At 35.2% G+C, this 25,381-nt stretch overlaps 1 protein-coding gene across 8 annotated transcripts in view; it reads right to left on the reverse strand.

Annotated features, from left to right (window-relative positions):
• Positions 1-434: 434 nt before the first annotated feature.
• The window catches only part of FAM184A (family with sequence similarity 184 member A), a 137,273-nt gene continuing 112,326 nt past the window's right edge, over positions 435-25,381 (reverse strand). Inside the window, exons 10-19 of one of the 8 annotated variants that reach the window (XR_500003.3) lie at positions 21,019-21,231; positions 20,257-20,410; positions 15,311-15,438; positions 14,436-14,620; positions 13,840-13,986; positions 7,471-7,588; positions 5,332-5,436; positions 2,430-2,632; positions 1,443-1,537; positions 476-856 (exon numbers count right to left, since the gene is read on the reverse strand). Coding sequence is in view for 7 of the 8 variants with exons in the window: in XM_008007211.3 (XP_008005402.3) it covers positions 775-856; positions 2,430-2,632; positions 5,332-5,436; positions 7,471-7,588; positions 13,840-13,986; positions 14,436-14,620; positions 15,311-15,438; positions 20,257-20,410; positions 21,019-21,231 (1,335 nt within the window). In the remaining variant the exon portion in view is untranslated. Of the gene's footprint in view, positions 1,538-2,429; positions 2,633-2,678; positions 3,101-5,331; positions 5,437-7,470; positions 7,589-13,839; positions 13,987-14,435; positions 14,621-15,310; positions 15,439-20,256; positions 20,411-21,018; positions 21,232-25,381 lie in introns of those variants that run through there. The other 7 variants (XM_008007211.3, XM_008007212.3, XM_038000974.2 and 4 more) reach the window with 7 other exon arrangements.

Consider the following 25,381-nt stretch of genomic DNA (forward strand, 5'->3'; position numbering starts at 1 on the left):
CAGTCTTTCTATTCCCGAGCTCCAGATCCTTATGTCTCACTCCCTATTAATTATGCCAATTTAGAAAACTATCAAACTGGCTTTTAAGACAAATTAAAATCAAATTGACTATTTATTCCTTACCTAGTGACTTTTGGCCATAAAACATAGTATTAATTATAGATACTAACTGTACTGCAGTTCTAGATCTCAACTATCAAAACTGAAAAAAAAACCACAACGAACACCTAAAAGTCAACAGTATTTCATATACTTGAAAGTCCACAATTTACACGAGCACTTTCATTCTAGCTTTGTAAATTTAGATAACAATTTAGTTAAAATTACACATTGTAATGGAACAAGGGTTTCTATTTCCCTATCCTGATTTTGTTATGATTACTGAAGTCAAATAATTTGATATGACATGATTATAATGCAGTAAAATTTGTTGACAAGTCTTACCTGGAATTAAAAAATATTTAAAAATTAAAGCAAACTTAGAAAAAAAAAAGCATTATTTTTTGTTCTAACAAAATTTATTATGCAGTAATTACAAAGGTTAAAGACTCTTCCATCTCAAATAAAAATAACAGTTATAATTACACACATCATATAGTACCTTATAGAATGATTCCAATAAATATCACAGGAAATACAGTGCATTTTCAAATTGGAGAGACAAAGACTTTCTCATTCACAGTGTTTGACATAGGAAAGCCTATTTACATATCAATCTGTATAAAGTCATGCTCTCAGTAACAGTCCATACACAGCTGTGTCAACACAATTCTTTCAGAATGTGAAGTACCGGGCAAACCACTCCTGGCGCTGGGGATCTGGAGAAGCCACTGGAGAAGCTTCACTCTGAGCAGGACTGAATTCATAAAAAGAGAGACATGTAACCCAGCATGAAGTCATTTTGCAAAATGAAGGCAAAAGCACATAAAACATCAGCATAGATTACCACAACGGGTTCCCCATGTTGTAAGTCCTGTTTTAAAGACTTGCTACTCCCTCTACACTAGAATCGGTTCTCCACTCCATGAGAGCATAAGAGTGCATCAGCAGCTCAAATGAAGTCAGTTCAGGAGGAGCCACATCACAACAATCACAAAAAACAAAAAACAACTGCAAAAATGTCACCTTCTTTGAATAAAAAATTCAGTAAGAATTGTGGGAAATAAGAGAGAATAAAATAATGATCCTCTCTTTCAGCACCTTTTCTCTTTTAGTTGATTTTACAGATGTGTCCTTAAATATAACTAAAGTAACTAGTATTATTTTTACTATGTGCATTTTCTATTAAATTTTCATTTCATAATTCCCTATGCAAATACTCTAGGAAAGGGAGTACATTAAAAATATAATTTCCCCCCATCATTGATGTTATATAGTTTGTACTTATCTTAATTCTAACTAAAGATTCTTTGGGCTACTTAAGAAAACAAAAGAATCCCTACCGTCTTTGGGGAAAATTACAAGGCACGCAACAATGTGTAATGGAAACTCCAGTAGTCATGTTCCTTGAGCTCATGCACATGCATCTTATTGATACCTGAACATACCCATGCACAAGGGAAAATAAGCAACACAAAATATTTAGCAGGAGACAAATTCAGAGGTGTATTTGACTAATTTTCATTCTTGCTATTTTTTTTTTTTGTTAATCATTAACTATGTCATTAATCACTTAGCCTAAAAAAACCTGCCTACTTGTAAGACTATTACTAGTGACACTGCTAAGATTTAGTAAGAATAAGAAAAAAAAGTAAAGCAGCAAAAAATCAGTAATAGTAAGATGAGCATAAAACAACAGTACTTTCTGACTTTATCTAATGGCTAAATTTCTAATGAAATTTGCATTTCATTCAAAATTTGCTAATACATTTAATCAACAACTGCAAGGTAACTTAAAATGGAATGGAAATTTTAAAAATTATTTATTTTTTCTAAATTTAGTTTTTGCATAAGTATATTTAAGTTCCCAGAGTTTGTGTATGTTTTTATTTTGACAATAAGCATATATATGTATTTATAAATAATCCTGGCAAACAAGAGAAAAAATAAACATATATAAAAAATAAAAACCACTTAGTAAACAAAAAATTATTTTAAAGTTCTACAATAAGGATGAATTGTTAATTTAAAAATTGGTGACAACACTAAAAATAAAGTAATCGTGCATAATATTAAAATTCTAACCATATAAATCACATTAACACCTCTTCAAGTACTTAGAAAATTGACTGATGACCAGAAATTAGAAAAAAAATTTTAACACAGTCAAAAGGAAGTTCTCTAGAGAGGTGATAAATATACTTTGAAGAAAATATTTCATAGTAAGTTTTCGTAGGTTGTTCTTAAAGTAGTGATTTCTGCAATGTAAGAAGGTAAATTTCTCAAGTTAAAAAAGAAAAGAAAAAAAACATTGGTGAGACGGGTCTCACCTCAAAAATGTCTTGGGCCCTTTAGGTGGCACTGGCTGTGGAAGTGGTTTGCTGCTGCTGAACTCAATATCGTGGACTGGAGAATTAGGAATGGGATCCAGGCGGTTAGGATGTCCATTGCCCACTCCACCAGATTCCAGAGCACTTAGATTGGGAACACTCACAAACCTGTTTGTTGGTGATTTATCATTCTTCTTCTTTTGCTGCATTAAAAATAATACATGTGAGGATAGTCCCTGCATGAGGACAAATGAGAAAATAGGAATGGTAGAAGAGAGAAATTTGGCATAGGAAAATTTTGGAAGCTTTATGTTAAATTAAGATGTTAATTAACCAGTGTTACCCAAACTGTGGTCTGGGAATCCTTGGAGGTAATTTTTTATCTACATGGAATCCTCAAAGACAGACATGCTACCAGGACAGAAAGACTGAGGAAGAAACATTCAGGAGTCATTCACGAGGAATGGGAGAGAAGGTAAAAAGAGTGCCAAGGGGTAAAGAATACCCTTTTGGGAAGAAAAGGGGAAAAGGGTTGGGGGAGAAAGCAAGTCTTGCAGATAGAAGGTTAAATGGATTTAGGCTAAAATTAGGAGAAGGGGTAAAAGTTAAGCATAATTTTAAAAGAGAGGTCCATGAAATTTAGCCATCTGTCAAAGGGAGGCAGTTCTTGCCTGGAAAAAAAAAAAGGAATGAGAAAATGCTTGGCAATGTAGTTTGAAACAAATTGCACATTTCTACTAAAGACCTAAAGCTGACTTAGAGAAATAATCTAGTTTTAAATTCACTGTGACATCTATCTTACTGAAGAGGGAAAGTTTTATTTTCATAATTAAGTCTAATTTCCATATTAATTGGCAGTTATCATTAATTGGCTCATATTTTTTAAAATTTAAAGGTTACAAAACAATAGTAATCAGCTGATTTTTAAATGTGACTTTAAAATTAACAGATAAAAAGACAAATTCCACTGTAGATTATCAAAATCTATCAGCTTGCAATTCACGAACTTTAGTCTCAAAGTATTTTATTCACATCTCTAGAATCAATGATCATCATCTTGCTATGAGAAGTAAAAATTAACGTGTTGTTAGATATTTAGAATATTCTTATCTTTTACTAATTAGATGTATACTAATTAAATTTGTAAGCTTTTTTGGAAAACAACTCGAGTTTGGGAAAAATGCAATTAATATACAAGACGGAATGTTTATTTATATTTATCTTACTGTCTAAACATTTTCGTCTGTCATATTCTGTGACTTGTAGAGTCTCTGACAAAAATCTTATTTTAGCATAACCAGAAAAAGAAAATAATAATAATAGCTTCTTCAGAACTATTTGTGAAACCTAAAGTCACTATTAGGAGTCAAAAGTAGTTTGAAAGTTCTTACAAAGATGTATCTTTTGCATTTTCTTATTCTAGTCACCAGAGGGCATAATTAAACATACTTAAGGTTTCTATTTTAAGAAATCAAAAGAACACTGGTAAAGTTCTACAGTAATCGTTTTGCAGCTAAAAATTTTAATTCCAATAAAATAAATAAAAGGAGTATTTTTAGTGTATCTTTTTCCACAAACCTCATAATCTTGCTTTATAATTAAAATATTATTTAACCCTAAATTATGAATTTAAAAACTAAAACTAATTATAATTATTCGTTCACCAATTATTCACTCAGAGCTTTCTATCTGCCAGGCAATATTTCAGACTCTGAGATACAGCTACATGCCTCTCCAGTCATTCTATTTTAGAAAACATTCAAGTTTAAAGTTTGGAACACTTTAACTTATAAAGGAAGGATAGATTCAGTGTTCTTAACAGAGAAGTTTTATGAGCTGTGAAAGGAAAGGAAAATTTCTGGGTAAAGGCCTAATAAAAATTAGGCATGACGTGAAACTTAATAAAATCTGAATCTGAAAAACAGCTTTGGAACTATCACTTTTGTTTATTCTGCTATTGATTTCTGCCATAAGATTCATAATTCCTATGAAGCCAATATATATATGTATATATATAATCATTTATTCTTTATTACTTGCTTTATTCATAGAATAATTTGTGGTGGCTTATAGGGAATGTGATGAAATTTTGCAACTGAACAAATATTTACTGAATACCGACTATACCCAAAACATGATTGGAGCCATGGGAAGCTAGGGTACAAAGATTTATAAGACTTGGTCATGTCTATTTCAAGGCTCTTCTATTTGTCCCAAGAGAGTAACAAGTATCAAAATAAGTCATATTCAATTTTAATTGTTAAGAACAGTCAGAAAGCCGGGCAAAGTGGCATACACCTGTAATCCCATCCACTCAGGAGCTGGAAGCAGGAGGATCGCTTGAGCCCAAGAGTTTGAGACTAGCCTGAGCAACATAGTGAGACACCATCTCCAAAACAAAAACAAAAAAACAAACCAAACCAAAAAGAACAGTCAGAAGGCTGAGAGAAGTAAAGCCATTCTCTGATGATTGTTAGGCAACAAAATACATATCCAACCCAACGTCCATTAAGATGTTAGGCCTTAAACCAGCAACAGCTGTTGTGTATCCAGGGCTGGAGTCTCTTTCTGGACCACAAGCAGAAGATTGTGAGCAATAAGAAAATGACAAGAAATACTCTTAAGAAGAGTCAGAAGGTTAGTTTTCTTTAGAAATATGAAAAAAAGGTAGAACCAAGTTTTATAATATTGGTAAAATATATTTAAAGGAATATGAGTATTATTCAGAGTTTCATTCTGAAAATGAACATACAAATAATTCATAAGTTTTAGGGCTAGATTATTAAATAGAAGAAAACATTTTTTGGGAACTTTATCTAACTATGCTGCTCCAAATATTTTCACCAAATTTTTAACCAACTTTTAAACCACATTCCTATTCTACAGTGTTTACGGCACATACCTTAGCCAATGGATTAATAACACCAACAGTAGGACTTGAGTTAAACACTTTGTTGAAGTTAGTTTCTCGATTGACTAATTCCAGCTGATAAAACTTATTATCCTCCTATGCAAAAGAATTATAAACATCTTTTAAATATTTTCTATGGAATATTTTAAAAACATAAATGTATAAATGCCATTTCATTTAAAATTTAATATAAAACCTGAATGAAGATTTATGTACTTTGTTTAAAGAGTTCTAGACCTGATTGCTGCTGTCTTAAGGAATGTTGGGGGATAAGTTTTCAACACCTTTTAAACCCTATGCCCAAGCACTTGACCCTTTTCCTTCAAGAGTGGACCTAAATGTTTTATTTGGTCCCAGCTCTGTTTCACAGGGCTATGCAGTTTGGGCAGATTTAACTTACATTAATGGGGCTCTGGGCATGACTGAATTATTTCCACAGATAAGGATGACACTGTATCATTAATCTTTATTTCTATTTCTTTTTACAGGCGTTTTTCACCATACCCAGCAATTTTTTTTTTGTTTTTTTGGTGTGTGTAGAGGTAGGGTCTCAGTACGTCACCCAGGTTGGACTCAAACTCCTAGCCTTAAGCAATCCTCCGGCTTCAGCCTCCCAAAGTGCTGGGATTATAAGCATGAGCCATCATATCTGGCCTCATTATTCTTCAGTACTATAAATAGATTCCATTGCATCTAATCTGAGATATTAATCTATGATAGCAATGGTAATCAAAGAACAGGGAAAAAGTGAAGGCCCACATAGAGATAAAACCTTTACCTTTGGCTTCACCAACACGATATGCTAATTAAGTAAGCAGAATGTGGGAAGGCCATAAGTCAACACAACAGTGTGTGGGAGAATGCAGGGCTGTGCTCTAGCAAAACTAGATTCTAGTGAAATCTAGTAGAATTCTTTATGCCTCTCTTAGTCACCACTGTCTCGACCTACGTGCCTCACAGTCCATGGAATCAGGCTGTTGTGGAAGGAGTATGGAACAACCCTTGGCTACAATCCTGGCTCTTCCCTGGTGAGCTGTGTTGCTTTGGAAAGTTGCTTTACTGTATTTGCTGTGAGGATAAAATACAATTATAACATCTCCTCAGTAAGACCTGGGAATTAACAGCTATTTATATGGAACACAGTTTCAATACATTTACTATGCTTGCTGATTTCATGTGTAAAATATAATGTGCCATGAGTCTGCTGCTATCAGATGGAGCAATCTATAAGGCCTGTGCTCATGTTCACAATATGTAGAAAATTGGGTGGTTGGTGGATTGCAGCAGCACACGCTCATCTCTCCAAAGCCTGCTCCTGGATTCTACCTGTGATCCCCAATGTACTACCTATTGCTTTTAGCAGGAACCTCTAGTCTCAGACAACAGGCTGCCTCTCTTAAATGCAAACAGAGATGCATTGAGGAAAAAGGACTTCAGAAATACATGTTGCTCTTATGCTCTTTTTGCATGCTACGGTCCAAAGTCGTCTGCTGAAGATATGAAACGTTAAAGAGTATATTCATTGTTAAATCTGTATTTTTTTAGCTGATAAACTTCAGAGTCATTAAGAACCCAGTGTTACTGACTTTCCAAGAGAGAACCTCAGCGTTACTGACCTTCCAGGAGAAAGCATGCAACTTTTCTGAGGCTAGACTATGGAACACTTTTTCTATAGAGTAAAAATTCTGGATTAGTGTTTGCTAGGACACATTTTAGGAAATCAATATGCTCAACTTGTTAGTGTACAATACAGGCTAATGCATGAATGTGCTGGCTTTTCTTTGCTAGCCAATCCTAATTCTACATGTGTGACACACCTACATACACACACTTCAATGGTATATTAATTGTATACTGGCAGTGACATATTATTAAACATTCAATAGGTATCAAAAAGACTTTCTTTTTAAAAATATGAAAGACGTACAATTCCCTTCCCCTAATGCCAAATTTAAATTTTAAAAATTACTTTATATTTATTCATAAACATTTCAATAAACTTTCAATCACAATGCACATGTTCTGTGTTTTCTATTTTCAGTTAGCATTACTTAAAAAGACTGTCCCATATTTTCCCAATCAATATCTATTGATTACTAACATGGTTAGACTAAAACCAAAACATCTTACAATTAGTTTCTTTATGATCTGGTCTCTTTCAGTAAGCATAGCTTTTAATTCTGTAATCATCTGTATATCTTCTGGTTTTGATTCTCTCATTAGATATTTTTCTTCCATTTCTTCTAATCTGAAAACAAGAAAGACTTTAGCTCATTGATATCACTCAGATACATTCTTCTGTAATACCTACATTAAAAAAATTAGTCTAGTTGAACACACACAAAAATCTGAAACAAAACTTCTTTTTTCCTTAAAACTTTTAAGCATAATAACATGACTGCTTCAAGAGCAGTAGTTACATTAAAGACTTTAAAGGGTAGATGGTACTATGAAAGGCTTTGCAGGTTATTTTCTGAAGTCACTCATTTTAAGTCATTCCAGAGTATTTGGAGAAGAGGTGAGGAGTATTTGGAGATAAGCTCTGCAGAAGAAATTATATGTTGAATGATACTAACCTGACAAATACAGGTTTGATACTAGAAAGGCAGGCTTACTATTACAACTGCTTATCACAATATAATACTGTGTGATAACACAAGACTTGGTAACATATAAAAAGGACAAGAAACAAATACAGATGAAAGAAAAAGGACACACATGTATGACAGCATTTTTTCCTGGTTTATAGAAAATAAGGTTTAAAATTCTATATTATCAGCCAGTACATACAAACTGAAAAAAAGGTTCATCAGGTAAGAGAAAAATTATGTGCCCTTCTAAGCCTATTCTGTACTGAATGATATGAGGTGGTAATAGGCCTGAATGCCCTGATCACTAAAATAGAGGCCACTTTTTATAAGCAGGTGACATATCCTGCTGAGTCTAAGAATATAGGATGGGGCAGACTGAAGAGAATACAAATGGAAACTGCTGGCTTAGTTTCAGAAAAAGCACTTTCAATTTCAGAAAATGCAAATAATTAGAACAATTTTTAAAATCTTATTGTTTTCAGGATATAAAGGATAGAACTTAAACAGAATTTCAATAACATTATTCAATAGAATTATGGTTAATAAAGATTCTTAGAAAAAAGTATTCACTCATGAATACTGAGTAACTTGCAGATGATCTGGTCTTCCAGAAGTCAGTTATATACTCCTATTCCCACCCAAAACCCTAGAGAGGTACCTGAATCTCAGTGTATTTGAGTACCGTAAAATCCCTCCACAAATTCAGCCCAAGCTAAAGATTTGGAGATAATGTATTAGGCTCTCTATCCAGTCCCCTGGCTAAAGTTCTCAATTAGGGTGTTGGGAGGTATGAAGGTGATGAGGAAATGAGGAAGTGATTGTCTCAGGATCAGCTGGGAGTTTGTCAGATCAGTGTGAGGTAAGTTGTACAACAGGGGCATCCAATCTTTTGGTTTCCCTGGGCCACATTTAAAGAATTGTCTTCGGGCACACATAAAATACACTAACGATAGCTGATGAGCTTAAAAAAAAAATCTCAAAAAAAAAAAAAAAAATCTTACCATGTTTTAAGAAAGTTTACAAATTTGTGTTGGGCCGCATTCAAAGTTGTCCTGGGCCACATATGGCCTGCGGGCCGTGGGTTGCACAACTTTGCTGTACAACGTGTTAAGTTCCACTATCTTTACTTTTGTTCTTTTGTGACAATAAAGACCAAGTGAAAAATAATGTGATTTGTTAACTCACATAAAGTGACCTTGCATTTTTCCCCAATATGGCAGAGTTAATTCTTACGTATTTTATGGGCAAAGATTTTAAGAAAGTCAAGAAATACTAATCTAGTAAAAGAAATAGCAATTTGAGTTTTATGTTGGAGAAACCACAAGATGTCACTGGAGCACTTTCTTTTATCATTAAAAGCAAAGTACAAGATTTATGAACTGCTTCCCGCAGCTGAGCAAGAATACTTGGTATAAATGGTAAGCAACTAAATTTAAAGCCTTATTTAAAACTATTATTTCTATCTTTTTGTTAATTGAAAAGTTAAGGTAAAGTGAATCTAAAGCGATCAGTTAAAATCTCTGAACCACTTTTTTTGCATAATAAAGGTCTACCCCTGAATCCAAATTGCAGTGTTTTTATTTAGCTTAAACATCCTTTGCCTACAGAATTACCATCAGTTAATCTTCTCTATAAAATATCTGATACAGTTTGGCTGTATCTCACCCAAATCTCATCTTGAATTTTGTCCTCACAATCCCCATGTGTCATGGGAAAAACCTGGTGGGAGGTAATTGAATCATGGGGGCAGTTATCCCCTGCTGTTCTCATGATAGTGAGTTCTCAAAAGATCTGATGGTTTTATAAGGGAAAATCTTTTCCCCCTTTGCTTGGCCCTTCTCCTTCCTGTCACCATGTGAAGAAGGATGTGTTTACTTCCCCTTCCACCATGACTGTAAGTTTCCTGAGGCCTCTCCAGCCATGCTGAACTGTGAGTCAATTAAACCTCTTTCCTTTATAAATTACCTAGTCTCGGGCATGCCTTTATTAGCAGCGTGAGAACGGACTAATACAACATTTTTACATCACCAAAAATGTTTAATAAGAAAAATATCTGGATATTAAATGGGAAAATATAATTGATTACACATAGAAAAAACATAATCCATGTAAACACAAACAGGAAAGCATTAAAGGAGAGAACAAGTAATATGATATAGATTTAACTTGCAAATATATTTCAATAATTACTAGTCTTTCAAAATTCTTATAGAAAGAAAACTTGGTACTATTCCAATATCCATTTCAAGCCAAGACTAGTCAATATTTTTCTTTTCTTCAGTTGCCGCAAGCAACCCTCGTAACCAGCACGGCTTCTAAAATTTAGTCCAGGTGTGAACAACTGGTAACATAGTTGTTTTTTTTTTTTTTTTAATTATACTTTAAGTTCTGGGATACATGTGCAGAACATGCAGGTTTGTTACATAGGTATACATGTGCCATGGTGGTTTGCTGCACCCATCATCTACATTAGGTATCTCTCCTAATGCTATCCCTCCCCCTGCCCCCCATCCCCCGACAGGCCCCGATGTGTGATGTTCCCCTCCCTGTGCCATAGGTTCTCATTGTTCAACTCCCACTTATGAGTGAGAACATGCGGTGTTTGGTTTTGTTCCTGGATACACAGTTGTTTTTAAGTTTGTTCTTCTTTAATCTTCCTAATCACAAGAAAAAAAATTGTTTGGGTGTATACATATACATATATATACACACACACATATATATACACACATATACTTTTTTTTTTTTTTTCTGAGATGGAGTTTTGCTCTGCCACCCAGGCTGGAGTGCAATGGCACAATCTCAGTTCACTGCAACCTCCACCTCCCGGGTCCGAGCGATTCTCCTGCCTCAGTCTCCCGAGTAACTGGGATTACAAGTGTCTGCCACCACACCCGGCTAATTTTCCTATTTTTATTAGAGACGAGGTTTTATCATGTTGGCCAGGCTGGTCTCGAACTCCTGATCTCAGATGATCCGCCCACCTCAGCCCCCCAAAAGTGCTGGGATTACAGGTATGAGCCACTGTGCCCAGCCGGGTCTATGTATCTTAAATGGCCTTCATAACTTATGTTCATTACTCTAGTTCACAACACTCAGGCAGGCCTTCAGCGTAAATGCTAGCTAGAATCTAATAACATTGTTTCATTTGCACAAAATTTACATTTATATAATTATAGCTTAGCTTCTATTTAGAATACAGGATAACATTTTCAGTAGTGATAAATGTTCTACTGTAGTGATACCAAGTTTTCCTGTTAAATATTTAAGTTAAAATAAGTCAATTAAAAATATTAAGAAAATAATATACGTAGCCAGAAATGACCCAGTTCCCAGGGATGTATATGAATGATGAAAGCCTGGGAAATGCCGCCTTGAGAGTACCACACAAGTATAGCCTTTTACTCAAATTTTATGGATTTCCATTAAAAGTAATAGAAGAGAGAAGAGAAAGGGGAAAAAAAGGAGAAAGGAGAAGTAGAACATATAAAATTACTAATTAGGGCCACTGATGGATTCTCACCAGGCATGCGTGCCCTGCTTTCTTTGACTCTGACAATATACAGGTCAATGTCTGTGATTCATGAACAACACAGGACTAAATTACAAATGCCTAAAAAGCTGTATACAAAGTTTCCAAGTTATAGTCTGGTTAAGAAAAAAAAAAGGATAAAAAATAAAATCAGTGAATTTTAGAACCAAAAATAGTATACTATCGTTTCATAACCAAACAATAGTATATTATGCACACATATATCCTAAGACTTTAATTTTAGAAAGATGAAAAAACTCTATTATATCATCATTTTCCAAACTCTTAAATAAAGGAAATATACCAATTGAAGCACTTTAACGCTGAACCTTTCTTTTCCCATAAATTATGCACAGACTCTGATTTGTGACAAGACTACCTCTATACCTCACAAAGCTTACAAAAATAATCTGAATGGTAAATTAATAATCAAGGGACAACAACAACCAAAGTTAATTGAGTATTATAGATGAAAGGACTCAAAACTTAAAAAAAAATTAGTAATTCAGGTATGACGGAGTGCTTCCTTTCAATTGGGGATTACTGACCTATTTAAAATTTAAGTACAGAAACTCAACATTCTCTCAAGAAGAAATCATCTTCTGTGAAATAAACCTAAACAATCAATAATAATCTCAGAACCATCTTTTTGCATATTAAAAGAATGGCCATGACCTCAAGTTGTAAAGAATGTTTTCATTTAGCTTAAACTTTCTTTACTTACAGAGTAAATCATTCAGATAAAAAAAAATCAAACAGCCCATTCTCTCATTTGTTTCTAAAAGAAACCAGAATCAGGACCTTTTTATTAGATATAAAGTTTTTACTACTATATCACTGAAAAATAAAATTTTTACAGAACTCTCTGAAAATCTAAGACTTTAACTTTCAGCACCAGAGAACAGGATTTCTAATCATCATCATTCCATAAGCAACATAGAACTCATCACCATTTCTACAATATTTACAGACTTGGGGTATTTCCCATCCTTTACATGTGTTGCCCCACCCTTCCCTCTCCAGGAAGGGAGTTCAACAGGATTTGGGGCAGGAGCAGAAGCAAGAAGGTGTATCTGCCCCCAAGCTTCCTCAGCGGCAGGCTGCACCATGTCCTTTCAGCCCCTATCACCACCGCCTTCCAGGAATCTACAGGACTCTTCTGGTTTCAAAGTTTTAAAGCCAGGGTGCAGCTGAGAATAAACTTCAATAGAATTCCCCAGTCCTTGGGAACAGTTCATATATTGTTTCCCACAGCTCCATAAGTTGGAACCAACTCTCCCTGCTCATTACCTGTCTAAACCCAAACCATTCAGCAGATCCAAGCAGGCTGCATTTAAGGATATGGAACAGAAACAACCAATTGTCTAAAACTACACTTTACAACATTGTAGCCATTAGTCTGCATACGGCTACTTACATTTAAATTAATTAAAATTAAATGAAATTTAAAAATTCAGTTCCTCAGTTATGCTAACCACAATTCAAGTGTTCAATAGCTATTTTTAGCTAGAAGCTACTAACCTGGACAAAGCAGATACAAAACAGTTTCATTATCACAGACAATCTATTGAATAGTGCTGGTCAAATATCAATTTGATATGTGTTTGTTTTTAACTAAAGGAGTAAACACCTAAAGCTAGGGGGTAATTACCTGCTGGCAGTAGGTTTGTGGTGAAAAAAGAAACATGGCTGGTTAGCATGGACCCAAGAAGAAGCATTAAAATGAAAGGAGGGTCTAGCAAAGCAGGTAGTTTACTTAAAAGTAAATACTAATTTTTCGATTATTAAAAATGATCATGAAATCAAAAACTAAGTTTTTTGCTACCTCTGAAGATTCATAATGTGCAAAACCATATGCAACAGAATAAAGGAAAAACAAGGACACAACCTTTACTCTTTTAACATTCCTAAGGAGACAGGACACACAGATAGACTGATGTTATTCTTTCTGTGACCATGCTTTTCAGAGCATGAAGTGGGGGATGCCAAGATTTCAGTCTCTGTCTGAGGAATATCACTGAGGCCAGGAAAAAGGATAGCCAAGGAACTGAGTCTATTGTAAATCATTTCTGCAAAAGCATGAGGTTATGAGCTGTTATACAAGGCAGATACCCGAGCTCATACTTGGCCCAAAAGGATTTAAAAATCACCTCTAATAACAGCAAACACCAAAATCAGAGTGACCATCATCATTCAACTGCCTTATCCTAATTAAAGAACATATAGCACTGCAATTGCCATCTGTAACACAGCACTAAAATTTTCTTTTTGAAGTATCCTTTCTGTTAGAGTCAAAATAACAGCTAATCTGAGGTTAAACACAGCGCTCCTAAATTTAGTATCCACATATGAATTTTCTTATATAATATAACTTACGACACTTGTAAAGCTGCATTTATTTCCTTGAGTAGCTCGTTAGTCTTATTAAAATCTGCCCGCATGATATTTTTCTCTCTGAGGTGGTCTGCTGTCATGACATCCAACTCTTTTTCAAGCCTCTTGTTTAAATCTTGTTCATGCAACCTGTTTGATTTATTTTTAGTTAAGAAAATGTTATTCTGAAGTCAAGCTTTCAAAACTTTCTATTTTTCTACCAGATTTGAAATGGTTTTTGGTATAATATATAGAAAATTAATGTAAACAGCCTAAATTAAGCTACTTACTTTCTGCTATAAGCTTCTGGCTTTGTTAAAGTTGTCTCCTTTAATGCTTTTTCAAATAACATTTTTAAAAGATTTCAGTTAATTATATACAATTTCCAAAGTGAATGAATACATGTACATCATTCAAGATACAAACATTTCATCTGTGTTCTAGATTATAATATAGTCATCAAATAAAGTAAAAAGTGGTCTTCAATATTTTACTAGAGAGGTAGTCTAGTCACAAAAATAGGCATAGATTCCTTAATATCAGCACAACAGTTTTTCAGATGACACTGCATATTCCTTCCGTTGTACTTAATGGCATACCTTATCTGTTGGTTAGATTCACTTCGTATTCTGAGAATTTCTTTCCCCTTAAATTCCAGTTCTTTGGTTAGGGCACTTATATTCTCATGAAGGTGCTGAACCTCCTTATCCAATTCAGAAATGTGATGCTCTCTGTGTCTTAATTCGTCTTGTAGATCTGTAATTCTACACATGTGCTCCTTACTCTGTTAAAAAAAAAAAAAGTAATTTTTAGAAGTTTTCTACATATTTGATTTCTGTGTTTATCTGCGGGAAAGAAAATGACACACTGGAATGTCAAATGTAATCATTCTGACACTGCTTCTTCAAAAGCAAACTGCTGAAGTGAGAAAACCTCAAGGCCTCTTCTCTTTCCACACATATATGTGTGTATACGGATATAGCTTCAATAACGTCAGGTTACAAGGAACCCGAAAGGTCAAAGGACATCTCTCTCATTTTACAGATGAGGAAACCAATGCCCAAAGATGATTTATAACCAGTGGCTGACTTGAGATTAGAACACAGGGCTCTTACATTCTCAGTAAGTTTTACATGATTTTGAAGAATAATTGTGGCACCACTGCCTAGAATCTAGAGAGAAAGTGCATCTAAGGAGGCCCTCCCAAAAGAACACACATCACATGGCTTACAAAGCAGACTTAGTTTAGTGCTGCTCTAGCAGTTATCTGACAGTTAAGCTCCCTTCTGTGATCGTGCCACCCCAGTCTCGGTGACAAAGTGAGACTCTGTCTCAAATAAATAAATAAATTAAATAAAGCTCTTCAATATAAATAGAATGTGATAACCAGTGAAAATAAGAGTTACTACAAAATAATTTTCAGAAAATGATGAACATTCAATCTATTCAACCAGTACAGAATACTCTTACTTACCTGTCTTCTGCTGATGTCTATGCTTCTCTCTAATTCCATTTTAGCAGCTGCCAATTCTTGATGATGATTATGCCGTAACAAATCAATTGCAGCTGCATGTTGATGGTTGAGTTCTGAGCGCAAGGAAGCTGGAATTGCAAGGCAAAAATACATTTGGTACCTTTAAAAAATATTATCAATACTTTAGATAAAAATTATAGAAGTAAAAAAAATTATTTAAAAATCAGAACACTTGTGTATGTCCATTAAATTAATAGATTATTACAAACTCACAAATTTAAATATTATAGACTACAATATACTATCATGAATTTAAAGTTAATCTAGCTTTGATGAGGATATAAAAAATTTCAAATGTTTAAGTGGATCAAGGCATTTTTATACATGCTTTCAGTATGCAGGTAAAGTGCTAATGGAGATGAAGTATTTTTAATTCATCTCTTTCACTATTAGAATAATAAAATTTGGTCAGGCACAGGGGCTCATGCCTATAATCCCAGCACTTTGAGGGGCCGAGGTGAGTGGATCACCTGAGGTCAGGAGTTCAAGACCAGCCTGCCCAACATGGTGAAACCCTGTCTCTACTACAAATACAAAAAATTAGCCGGGCGTGGTGGTGGGTGCCTGTAATCTCAACTACTCAAGAGAATGAGACAGGAGAATGGCGTGAACCTGGGAGGCGGAGGTTGCAGTGAGCCGAGATCACGCCATTGCACTCCAGCCTGGGTGACAGAGTGAGATTCCATCTCAAAAAAAAAAAAAAAAAATAAATAAATAAATAAATAAATAAAATTTTAGAGTTTAATGGTACCATAACAAATATTTAGGAGGCAACTTCTCACCCAAATAAGAATTCTTCAAAAATATCCCTAAAGGAGCCTGGCTGGTCAGTGTTGTTAGTGATCTGAAGGTCATCACCTTCATTTGAGTTTGGCATTATTTCATACAGTCCATAAACATTTATTGAATGCCAGGCACTATTCTAAGGGGGAGTGAAATATGACAGTATCTCTATAACTGCATAGGGTTGAGGGGAAGACATTATGCCAGAAAACTAAGTAGGGTATCAGAGATGACTATTAGGTATGACAAAGCACAGTACTGGAAGAACTCAAATGTTCTAGGAAAGGGAAACTGGGGAAGGGAATTGTCACAGTAACTGTCTGAAGACCAAGTAGGAGTTCTCCAAATAGAGAAGGAAAAAGCATTCAGGAAGAAGGGATATCATGGGATATCATATATAAAACAGAAAGAACCTGGTCTGTCTGGCAAACTAGAAGAGGGTATGGCAGGAGGCCACAGTGCAACATGGTCATACTGTAAAGAAAATGGAACCTAGTGGGAGAAAGTTTTAGTACAAAATGTGTTTTATTTTAACCTAAGGCTCATAGTTCTCAAACTTGGATATGTTTGGTGGTATGCATGAAGGAACCTGATCATCTTCTGAAACATGAATTTTACTTGAAGATTTTTGGAAAATCCATTAATTATATATTATATAAACAGATTTAAGTGAGTAAAATACACATTTATAAATTTTAAAGTGAAAACATGAGACTTCAAAGACAAGCTGTGCTTGTAGCTAGCCAATTCAGGCTCCTCTTGAGACCGCCATGTAAAGCATAAGTTGTTTCCCCTGGTGTTAAGGCCTTTTTCAGTGGGAAACCTTGGCATGCACTAAGGTAGGACATGAGGAATCACTGAAGGATTTGAAGTGGGTTGTCCTACGGTGAGATTTCAGCATTACAAAGTTTACCCTGACTGGAGTTTAGAGAATATACTGTGTGAAAGGAGATCTGCAAGGTTATGGCAATAATCCAGGTGAGAAATGATACAACCAAAACCAAAGTATGGCAGAGGACTGAAGAAGAAGAAACAAATAGAAGAAACATTTAAGAGAAGGAGTAACAGATAGGATGTGGCAGTGAAAGAAAAAAAGTCAGCCGGGTGTGGTAGCTTACGTAATCCTAGCATTCTGAGAGGCTGTGGCGGGTAGATCACCTGAGGTCAGGAGTTTGATACCAGCCTGATCAACATGGTGAAACCCCGTCTCTACTAAAAATATAAAAATTATCCAGGTGTGGTGACGGGCTCCTGTAACCCCAGCTACCTGGGAGACTGAGGCAGGAGAACTGCTTGAACCTGGGAGGCAGAGGTTGCAATAAGCTGAGATGGCATCACTATATTCCTGCAGAGTGAGACTCGGTCTCAAAAAAAAAAAAAGAAAAGAAAAAAAGTCGACTGTGACTCCCATTTTCCTGGTTTTGGCAAGTGGGTAAACAGTGATACCATTAATTAGAATAGGAGGTACAGGAATATAAACACATTTTAGACTACGGGAGACTGTGGGTTCATATGTTTAAATGCTGAGTATCAGTTAGAATATCTGTCTAACAATGTGTAAGAAATAGAAACCTAAGGTACAAGAAGAGAGGTGTGGTCTAGAAATGAATATGTGGAATCACCAGTACATAGATGGTGGTCGCAACCATGGATGTGAATGCAATAAATCAAGAAAAGGCTGAAGATTAAAAAAGAGACCAGAAGACTGGGGGCTTACTGTGGTTTAATATGGTTTCTCCCCTCTGAAACACATGCTGAAATTTGATTGTCATTGTGGCACTGTTGGGAGGTGGGGCCTTTAGGAGGTTATTAGGTCATTAGGAGGGATTAATGGCTTTCTTGCAGGAATGGTTAGCAAGCATAGGAGCTCCACCCCATTTTTTTCTAGAGCTTAGGCCCTCTCCCTGCTTCCACTTTTCCACCAAGCTACGAAGCAGCACAAGGCCCTCACCAGATGTGGCCAGCTACTTGATCTTAGACTTCTCAGCCTCCTGAATCATAAGCCAAGTAAACCTCTTTCCTTTATAAATTAGCCAGTCTGTGGTATTCTGCTATAGCAACAGAAAACAAACCAAGATACAGCTGAATCCTGGGAAATACTAATATTTGATGGATGCGTGTGGAAACAGGACAGTATATGAGATGAAGGAGTAGAGGTCAGAAAAGTAGGAATATAGTAAGTATAGTATATTATTATGAAAATCAAGGAAAAAATACTCAAGAAGGTTGTGGTCAACGGGCTCAAACGTCAAAGATAGGGCAAATAAGATGAAAGCTGGTAAGTGGGAATACTTTGGATTTGGAAGTTCAAAGCTCAGTGGTAATCTCAGGGAGAGTACTTTCAATGAAATAATGGACAAAATGTAGAATTGAAGGATCCCAACAAGGACCAGTATCTACAATATATAAACAACTCTTAAAATGCAACAGTAAAATGTAAACAATCCAATCAGAAAAGAGACATAAAGATGGCAAATGAGCACATGAAAAATGCTCAATAACATGAGCCATTAGGGAAACACAAATTAAAACCAGTTTTAATGATGAGTTATCACTACATTCCTATCAGAAAGGATAAAATATAATGACAACATTAAATGTTGGTGAGGATGTGAGCAAAATTTATATGATGCTAGTAGGGATGTAAAATGGTACAGTCACTCTAGAAAACCTTTTACAGTTTGTTACAAAATTATACATGCAGCTGCCATATGACCCAGTAACCTCTGGGAGTTTTGCTCTTGTTGCCCAGGCTGGAGTGCAATGGTGCGATCTCGGCTCACTGCAACCTCGGCCTCTCAGGTTCAAGTGATTCTCCTGCCTCAGCCTCCCAAGTAGCTTGGATTACAGCTACTAGGCCCGGCTAATTTTGTATTTTTAGTAGAGATGAAGTTTCACCATGTTGGTCAGGCTGATCTCAAAATCCTGACCTCAGGATTTCCACTTGCCTCAGCCTCCCAAAGTACTGAGATTACAGGTGTGAGTGACTGCACCCGGCCAACAAAGATATATTTAAATCATATTTAGTGGAGTATGTTTCAACGGACTAAACAACAATAGTTCCAACACTAGGACTGCTTTTGCCTGACCTCACAAAGCTGTGGAACATGTGTATTCCCTTTTGGCCACATTTCTATAAAGGCTACGTCTACATTTGACTGCAATTCCTGTGCAAAGACAGGGCAGTAGTTCATTTTTTAATTCTCCTTGCTCAGCAATCTCTAGCACATGAACAGGTTTTTCACAAATCTTTGACAAATGTCTACATTTAACCTGATTTTCATGCTAGCAGTCATAGTGGGTTTTAAAGGAGGAAGAGGAGAGCTTTAACCACTTCGTCTGGGACTCCAAGCAACATTATGATGAGAAACAGGGTCAGATGGCTTTCCCTTTGAGGCCCAAAATATTGATAACACTTCAGTCTTCTTTGCTCCAAATTCCTACTTGGAAAGAGTGTGCCACTGAAGTATGACAACATGTTAAAAATATTAGGAGAATTTGGAATAAAGCCAAACAGAAGAAAAATGAGATGGTAAGAATAAAAAGTTATTGAATGACATTAACAAACAAAACCCAAAACAAATCTTTAAATACATACCCAGTTTTTCTTCAAAACTCAACTTATCTCCTTATAAAAAGTAATGATGTGAACACCTCATAGGTAGAAATCTCAAAGAAATATATATCTCAACAGAAAAGTCAGACCTAATCCTCACTTTTCCCATTAAAACAAAATCTTGAAGTGGAAAAAACCCTATGACCATGCAGTCTCAGGACATGAGGCTCCATGCCCTTTCTATTGGGCAGTGATTGATTTCTGGAACACCTCAATGTGCTGAGTCTACTTAGTCCAAAAAGGACAGATTAGAGTACCAGCGGTGTTGCTTGCATAGCTGGAGTACAGAGACAGCTGAGGGGAATTCACTTTACTGTTTGTGTCCTGTCTATTCATCTGGTAACTTCAAATAAAATATGCAATACACTTAGATATTCATTTTGATGTTTCAAAATTTTAAAATAAAACTTGGTGATTCTATGTTGAATTTAAAAAATGTTAAAAATGTACATATGAATATGACAAGATTGTAATCTTTTCAAAATACCAAGCATAGCCTTTCCTTCATCTTCTAATTCAAACCGAAGAGTCTGAAGTTCCTGTTCCATTTCTATTCGGAAGCCCTCCATTGACTCTCTGTGTGCATCTTTCAATGATTGAAGCTCTGCAGAATGCTTCTGTTGTAAATGATTTTCAAGAGCCTAGAACAAGACAAATTCAAATTATTATGCTAGAATAAAGGAAGGAAAATGCAAACAAAATAGAAAACAGTTACTAAAACTCAGTTATTTAAGAAATACAAAATGTTTAGGTTCATTTTCAAGAAAACTAGACATAAGATAATCAACATTAGAAAAAATAATTAGGGTCATTTCAGTAGAATATAAATAAATCATCATGAAACCAGTTTGATTCAATGTATTTTGTCTATATATTGAATGGGCTGGGCACAGTGGCTCACCGTTGTAATCCCAGCAATTTGGGAGGACAAGGTGAGAGGACTGCTTGAGCCCCAGAATTCAAGACCAGCCTGGGCAACATAGTGAAACCTGTTTCTACAAAAAAAATTAAAAATTAGTCAGGCATGGAGGTGTGCGCCTATAGTCCCAGCTATTCAGGAGGCTGAGGTGGGAAAATCACCAGTCTAGGAAGTTGAGACTGCAGTGAGCTATGATCGTGCTGCTGCACCTCAGCCTGGGTGACAGAGTGAGACCCTGTCTCAAAAAATAGAAAATCATTTTTTTTTTAATGTAACTAATTATTATTAGGCTGTTGGATTACATTTGAATGTATGCCACATAAAACTTACTCTCTGCTCCTTTTCCTTTTCCTCTTCCATAGTTTGAAATGCAAGGACATGTGCTTCTTTTAATGATTTGTGTCTTTGCTGATGTTGCTCCTCTAATTCTTCAAGCTCTTGCGTAAGCCGCTGTCGTTCTTGCGTAAACTGGGCTTGCAGTTGTTGCAAAGAAGTCTGAGACTGGGAAAGCTGTATCTCCAGATTCTGTTTCAGCAAGGAAATCTATGCCCCAGAATGGTACACAATGAAGAATAAATACAAGGCATAGTTCACAAACTATCCATCAAAGGGGGAAAAACACTTCAAAGATATTAATGACAATAAAATAACTGCCTTAATATTTCCATTTAAAATGTTCTAAAATATATCACAAAAATTTTTAAAAAATGGTGATTTACTATCACTATTTAAAATTTTACTTTCTGTAATTATTCTGAAATAGTTTAGTTATATTGTTTATAGACTGTCTAAAGAACACTGCAGCCCACATTTAGATATGAATACCCATGTTATGTTGCAATAAAAATTCATAATATGAAATAAAAACATAAGACAATTAACATTTTCGTTAGGTTATAGTCACTTCAAGGAAGAGTATGAATAGTTAAACCACTTATTTGTAAAGCAGTAAAGTGAAATAGGACTGTGAGCTCTGAGTTAAAATCCTAGCTCTGTCACTTGTTAGTATCAACACCTCACCAGGTTATGTTACTACATATAGCTCACTTTGACAGACTCTGGCATGTACTAAGCATTCAACAAATATTAGCTAAGATTATTTGAGAATTAAAAACCTACTCTTTAAAAGATATGTCAGTTTATAATTTACAATCATTATGTAAATTTTTATTTTTTATTTAACTCAAAGTTCTTGAAAACCTTTAAGTTTTCAAAATGTCTCAAACGTCCCACAATCTTTTATTCAACCATTATAACAATGTCAGGTACTTTTCTTTGACTATAGAAAACTGATTTGTCACTTCTTTAGAAAACAGACATCAGCCTCAATATGTCTGTATCACTTCTAGATGTCTTAACATACTTATAATTATTTTGGTAAGAATAAAAACATAAAACATAGGTATATCTATATATCATATATGTTCATATATGCATTTGATAAAACCATTTAACTGACCTATTTCTATTCTCATACACAGGATATTGTAACTTGAGACTATATAACTGTGTTCTAAAAGAAGTCTAAATCTAAGAGGAACTTAGGAGAACCAGATACAAAGTTGTAAAACGTGTTCCATAAGCAACTTAAAACACTCTATGCTTTTATATACTGGTAAAACAGTTTCTGTGGCCACAAAAGCCAATGAAAAGAGGAAACTTTAAAGTGAGTTTTTGTAAATGGGAAAAGGCTCTCTTTTAATTGATGGAAGGCAGACATAAGTTGCCTCACACGTCTCACAAAGAAAGGTACCTGGGAAAGAAAGAGAAAGGGTGGGGAATCACCAGACATGCAAAAGAAGAACAGAGGAAAGAATCATTAATTGGAAAAAGGAAAGGTCCGAAGCAAGCCACCATATCCCTTTAAAAAGCAGCAGGAAGAGTCACAGACTGTAGTGAGCTTAGGGTGATGATTAGCCTTCCAGAAGTGTTCTGGACAAAGTTATCAATCAGTTAGTTATAAAGGTTAGCATATGGCTTTATGGAAATAGTCAAGCACTGGTGAGAAATCATATAAAAAAATCTAGGTTTAATCTGTTTTAATGTATTTCCAAATAAGTGACTCTACCTGTTGAAACTTTATGAATTCTGCTTATTAATTTCTACAAAAAACTAAGGTTTCAGAGGTTATTTTAAAGTTTTGGAGCCAAGGTGGAACTGCAACCCTCTGATTCCAGATATCACAACTCCTTATACCTCTAAATGGCAGCAGCACCCACGATTTACAGACTGAAATAAATCCTGCAAATGTGAAAATGTGATATGTGCATAAGAATGTCACAGCCACAGCTAACGCCATACTTATGGAATATGATAAATTATACCACGTGACTTCTCACTATTTTATGCAATGAAAATCAGGACAAAATAAATATTGAAGACAGCCTAGAAAGAAAAAATAAACCATAAAAGGGTAACAAGAACAAAAACAGACATTGTGAACACTGATTTGTAACTGGTAGAGCCATTCTCTTCCCAGCAAGTTGGTTCTTGAAATAGAGAAGGCACCAACCCACTCTCTTTGGAAGTTCAACCCTAGTCCCAGCCTAAGCATGGGGACCCATGGGACTGCCCTTCTTGGGGATTAAAATCTACCCAGCATTCTGCTCACCAAGCTGTCTGCCCTGGTACAGATCTGTGTCCATCCAAAAAGAATGCACACGTTTTTCTGCTTTACACAAAGGTGACATATAGGCTAGCAGTGGCCCTGGATCCTATCCTCAAATTTAGTGTGTACTTCAATTAGTAGGAAACCAATCAGCTCACATTGGTGTTTCTTATTTTTTGCAATACCTACTTCAAAAGTTTGCCGAATCGATAGACCTCTTGTGTTAATTTGACTCACATTTGACTATTAACAGGTGACACTTATGAAGAAATACAATATTTAAAGTGAATGATTGGAAGTACCACAGTATATAAGTTACCTATTTAAAATCTACAGAGTTTTAAATTTCTCCAGCTAAAATAAAATACACATAAGTATTTTACATTGTAATATACTTTACCTTGAAAGAACTCCAAAATAGTACTTTCCATCTTAGGATATGTGATTAATCTTTGTATCTACACTCAAGAAAATAATATAAACTATGTGCAGAAAGACATTATCATGCAGTTTAGTGCTCAAATATACTTAGATATTTTGTATTCTTAACTTGGAAAGCACATCAAAATAATATTAAGGCCATCTAAAATCTCTGAATTCATGCTCAAGACAGTAATGTGAATTATATGCAGAAAGCCTTAATCATGCAATGCAGCATCAAAATTTATTTTGTTCCTTTTAAAAATAAAGTAGTAGAATTGCAATAAATAGACTTTATTCAGCATGAAAAGTACATGGCACTTTAAAAGACAAAGAGCAAAGCAATGTAAAGTGAGCTAATTTTTATAGCTATAAACAGCTGAGTTTAATATAACCAATAGAAATACATATTAATGTAAAACTTCAACTCAAAAGAAAAAAAACCTCTGCATTAGAAGATTTAGGCAATTTTGATAAGTATTTTTATAACAGAATTATAGACTATCTAGAAAGGCATGTGTTGAATAAAGAATGAGAACAAGTAGTTGCTTCAAACTATATATTATATTCAAATTATGTAGTGTATGGTATTAGTTTCTATACTCTGTTAAAATTCAAAAAATTCTATTTCTTATTTTGTTTAAATAAACCAAAACAAATTTTATTTTGGAAAATAATTTAATCTTTAGTTTTTAAATTCTTAGCACAGCAATTTAGATATGAAATATATAATATATTCTACTGGTTGATAAGTGCCAGATATTTTAGAGACAATTTTAAAGGTCAAAATGCACTGATAGTAATTGCCACCTTCTGTCTCTACCATTTAAAAAATGATTGCCTTTTTGAAAATAAAGTTTTACAGTCTTTTTGAAAATGGAATATTAAAGTTTTATAATAATTTCAAAAAGAAAAAATTAAAAATATATGGGCCAGGCACGGTTGTTGCTCATGCCTATAATCCCTGCGTTTTAGGAGGCCAAGACAGGTGGATCACCTGAGGTCAGGAGTTTGAGACCGGCCTGGCCAACATGATGAAACCCTGTCTCTACTGAAAGTACAAAAAATTAGCCAGGAGTGGTGGCGGGCGCCTGTAATCCCAGCTACTTGGGAGGCTGAGGCAGGAGAATCACTTAAACCAGTAGGCAGAGGTTGCAGTGAGCCGAGATCGTACCACTACACTCCAACCTGGGTGATAAGAACAAAACTCCATTTAATATATCTATCTATCTATATATATGGCTCACTGCAGCCTCAACCACCTGGGCTCAAGTGATTCTCCCACCTCAGCCTCCTAAGTAGCTGGGACTGCAGACATGCACCAACTAATTTTAAATTATTTGTAGAGATGAGGTATCACTCTGTTGCCCAGGCTAGTCTTGAACTCCTGGGCTCAAGCGATCCCCCTGCCTCAGCCTCCAAAAGTGCTGGGATTACAGGCATGAGTCACTGTGCCCGGCCTACTTTTCACAGACCAGTTTCACAAAGATTCTGTACCTCTATAATGGTGTTAGTGGAAGAACTGTCTCAAAACAAAAACTGAAACATCAGATCTGAGGTACGGGGTATGACAGAATGTCAATATGAGACATGCCATTAATTATGTACATCTTACCTACAACCTTTGGTTTTTGATGCAATATCGGTGTCTTTTTTCTTCAAAAA

The sequence above is a fragment of the Chlorocebus sabaeus genome, chromosome 13 (genome assembly GCF_047675955.1).
Source record: "Chlorocebus sabaeus isolate Y175 chromosome 13, mChlSab1.0.hap1, whole genome shotgun sequence".
In the NCBI taxonomy this organism is placed as follows: domain Eukaryota; kingdom Metazoa; phylum Chordata; class Mammalia; order Primates; family Cercopithecidae; genus Chlorocebus; species Chlorocebus sabaeus.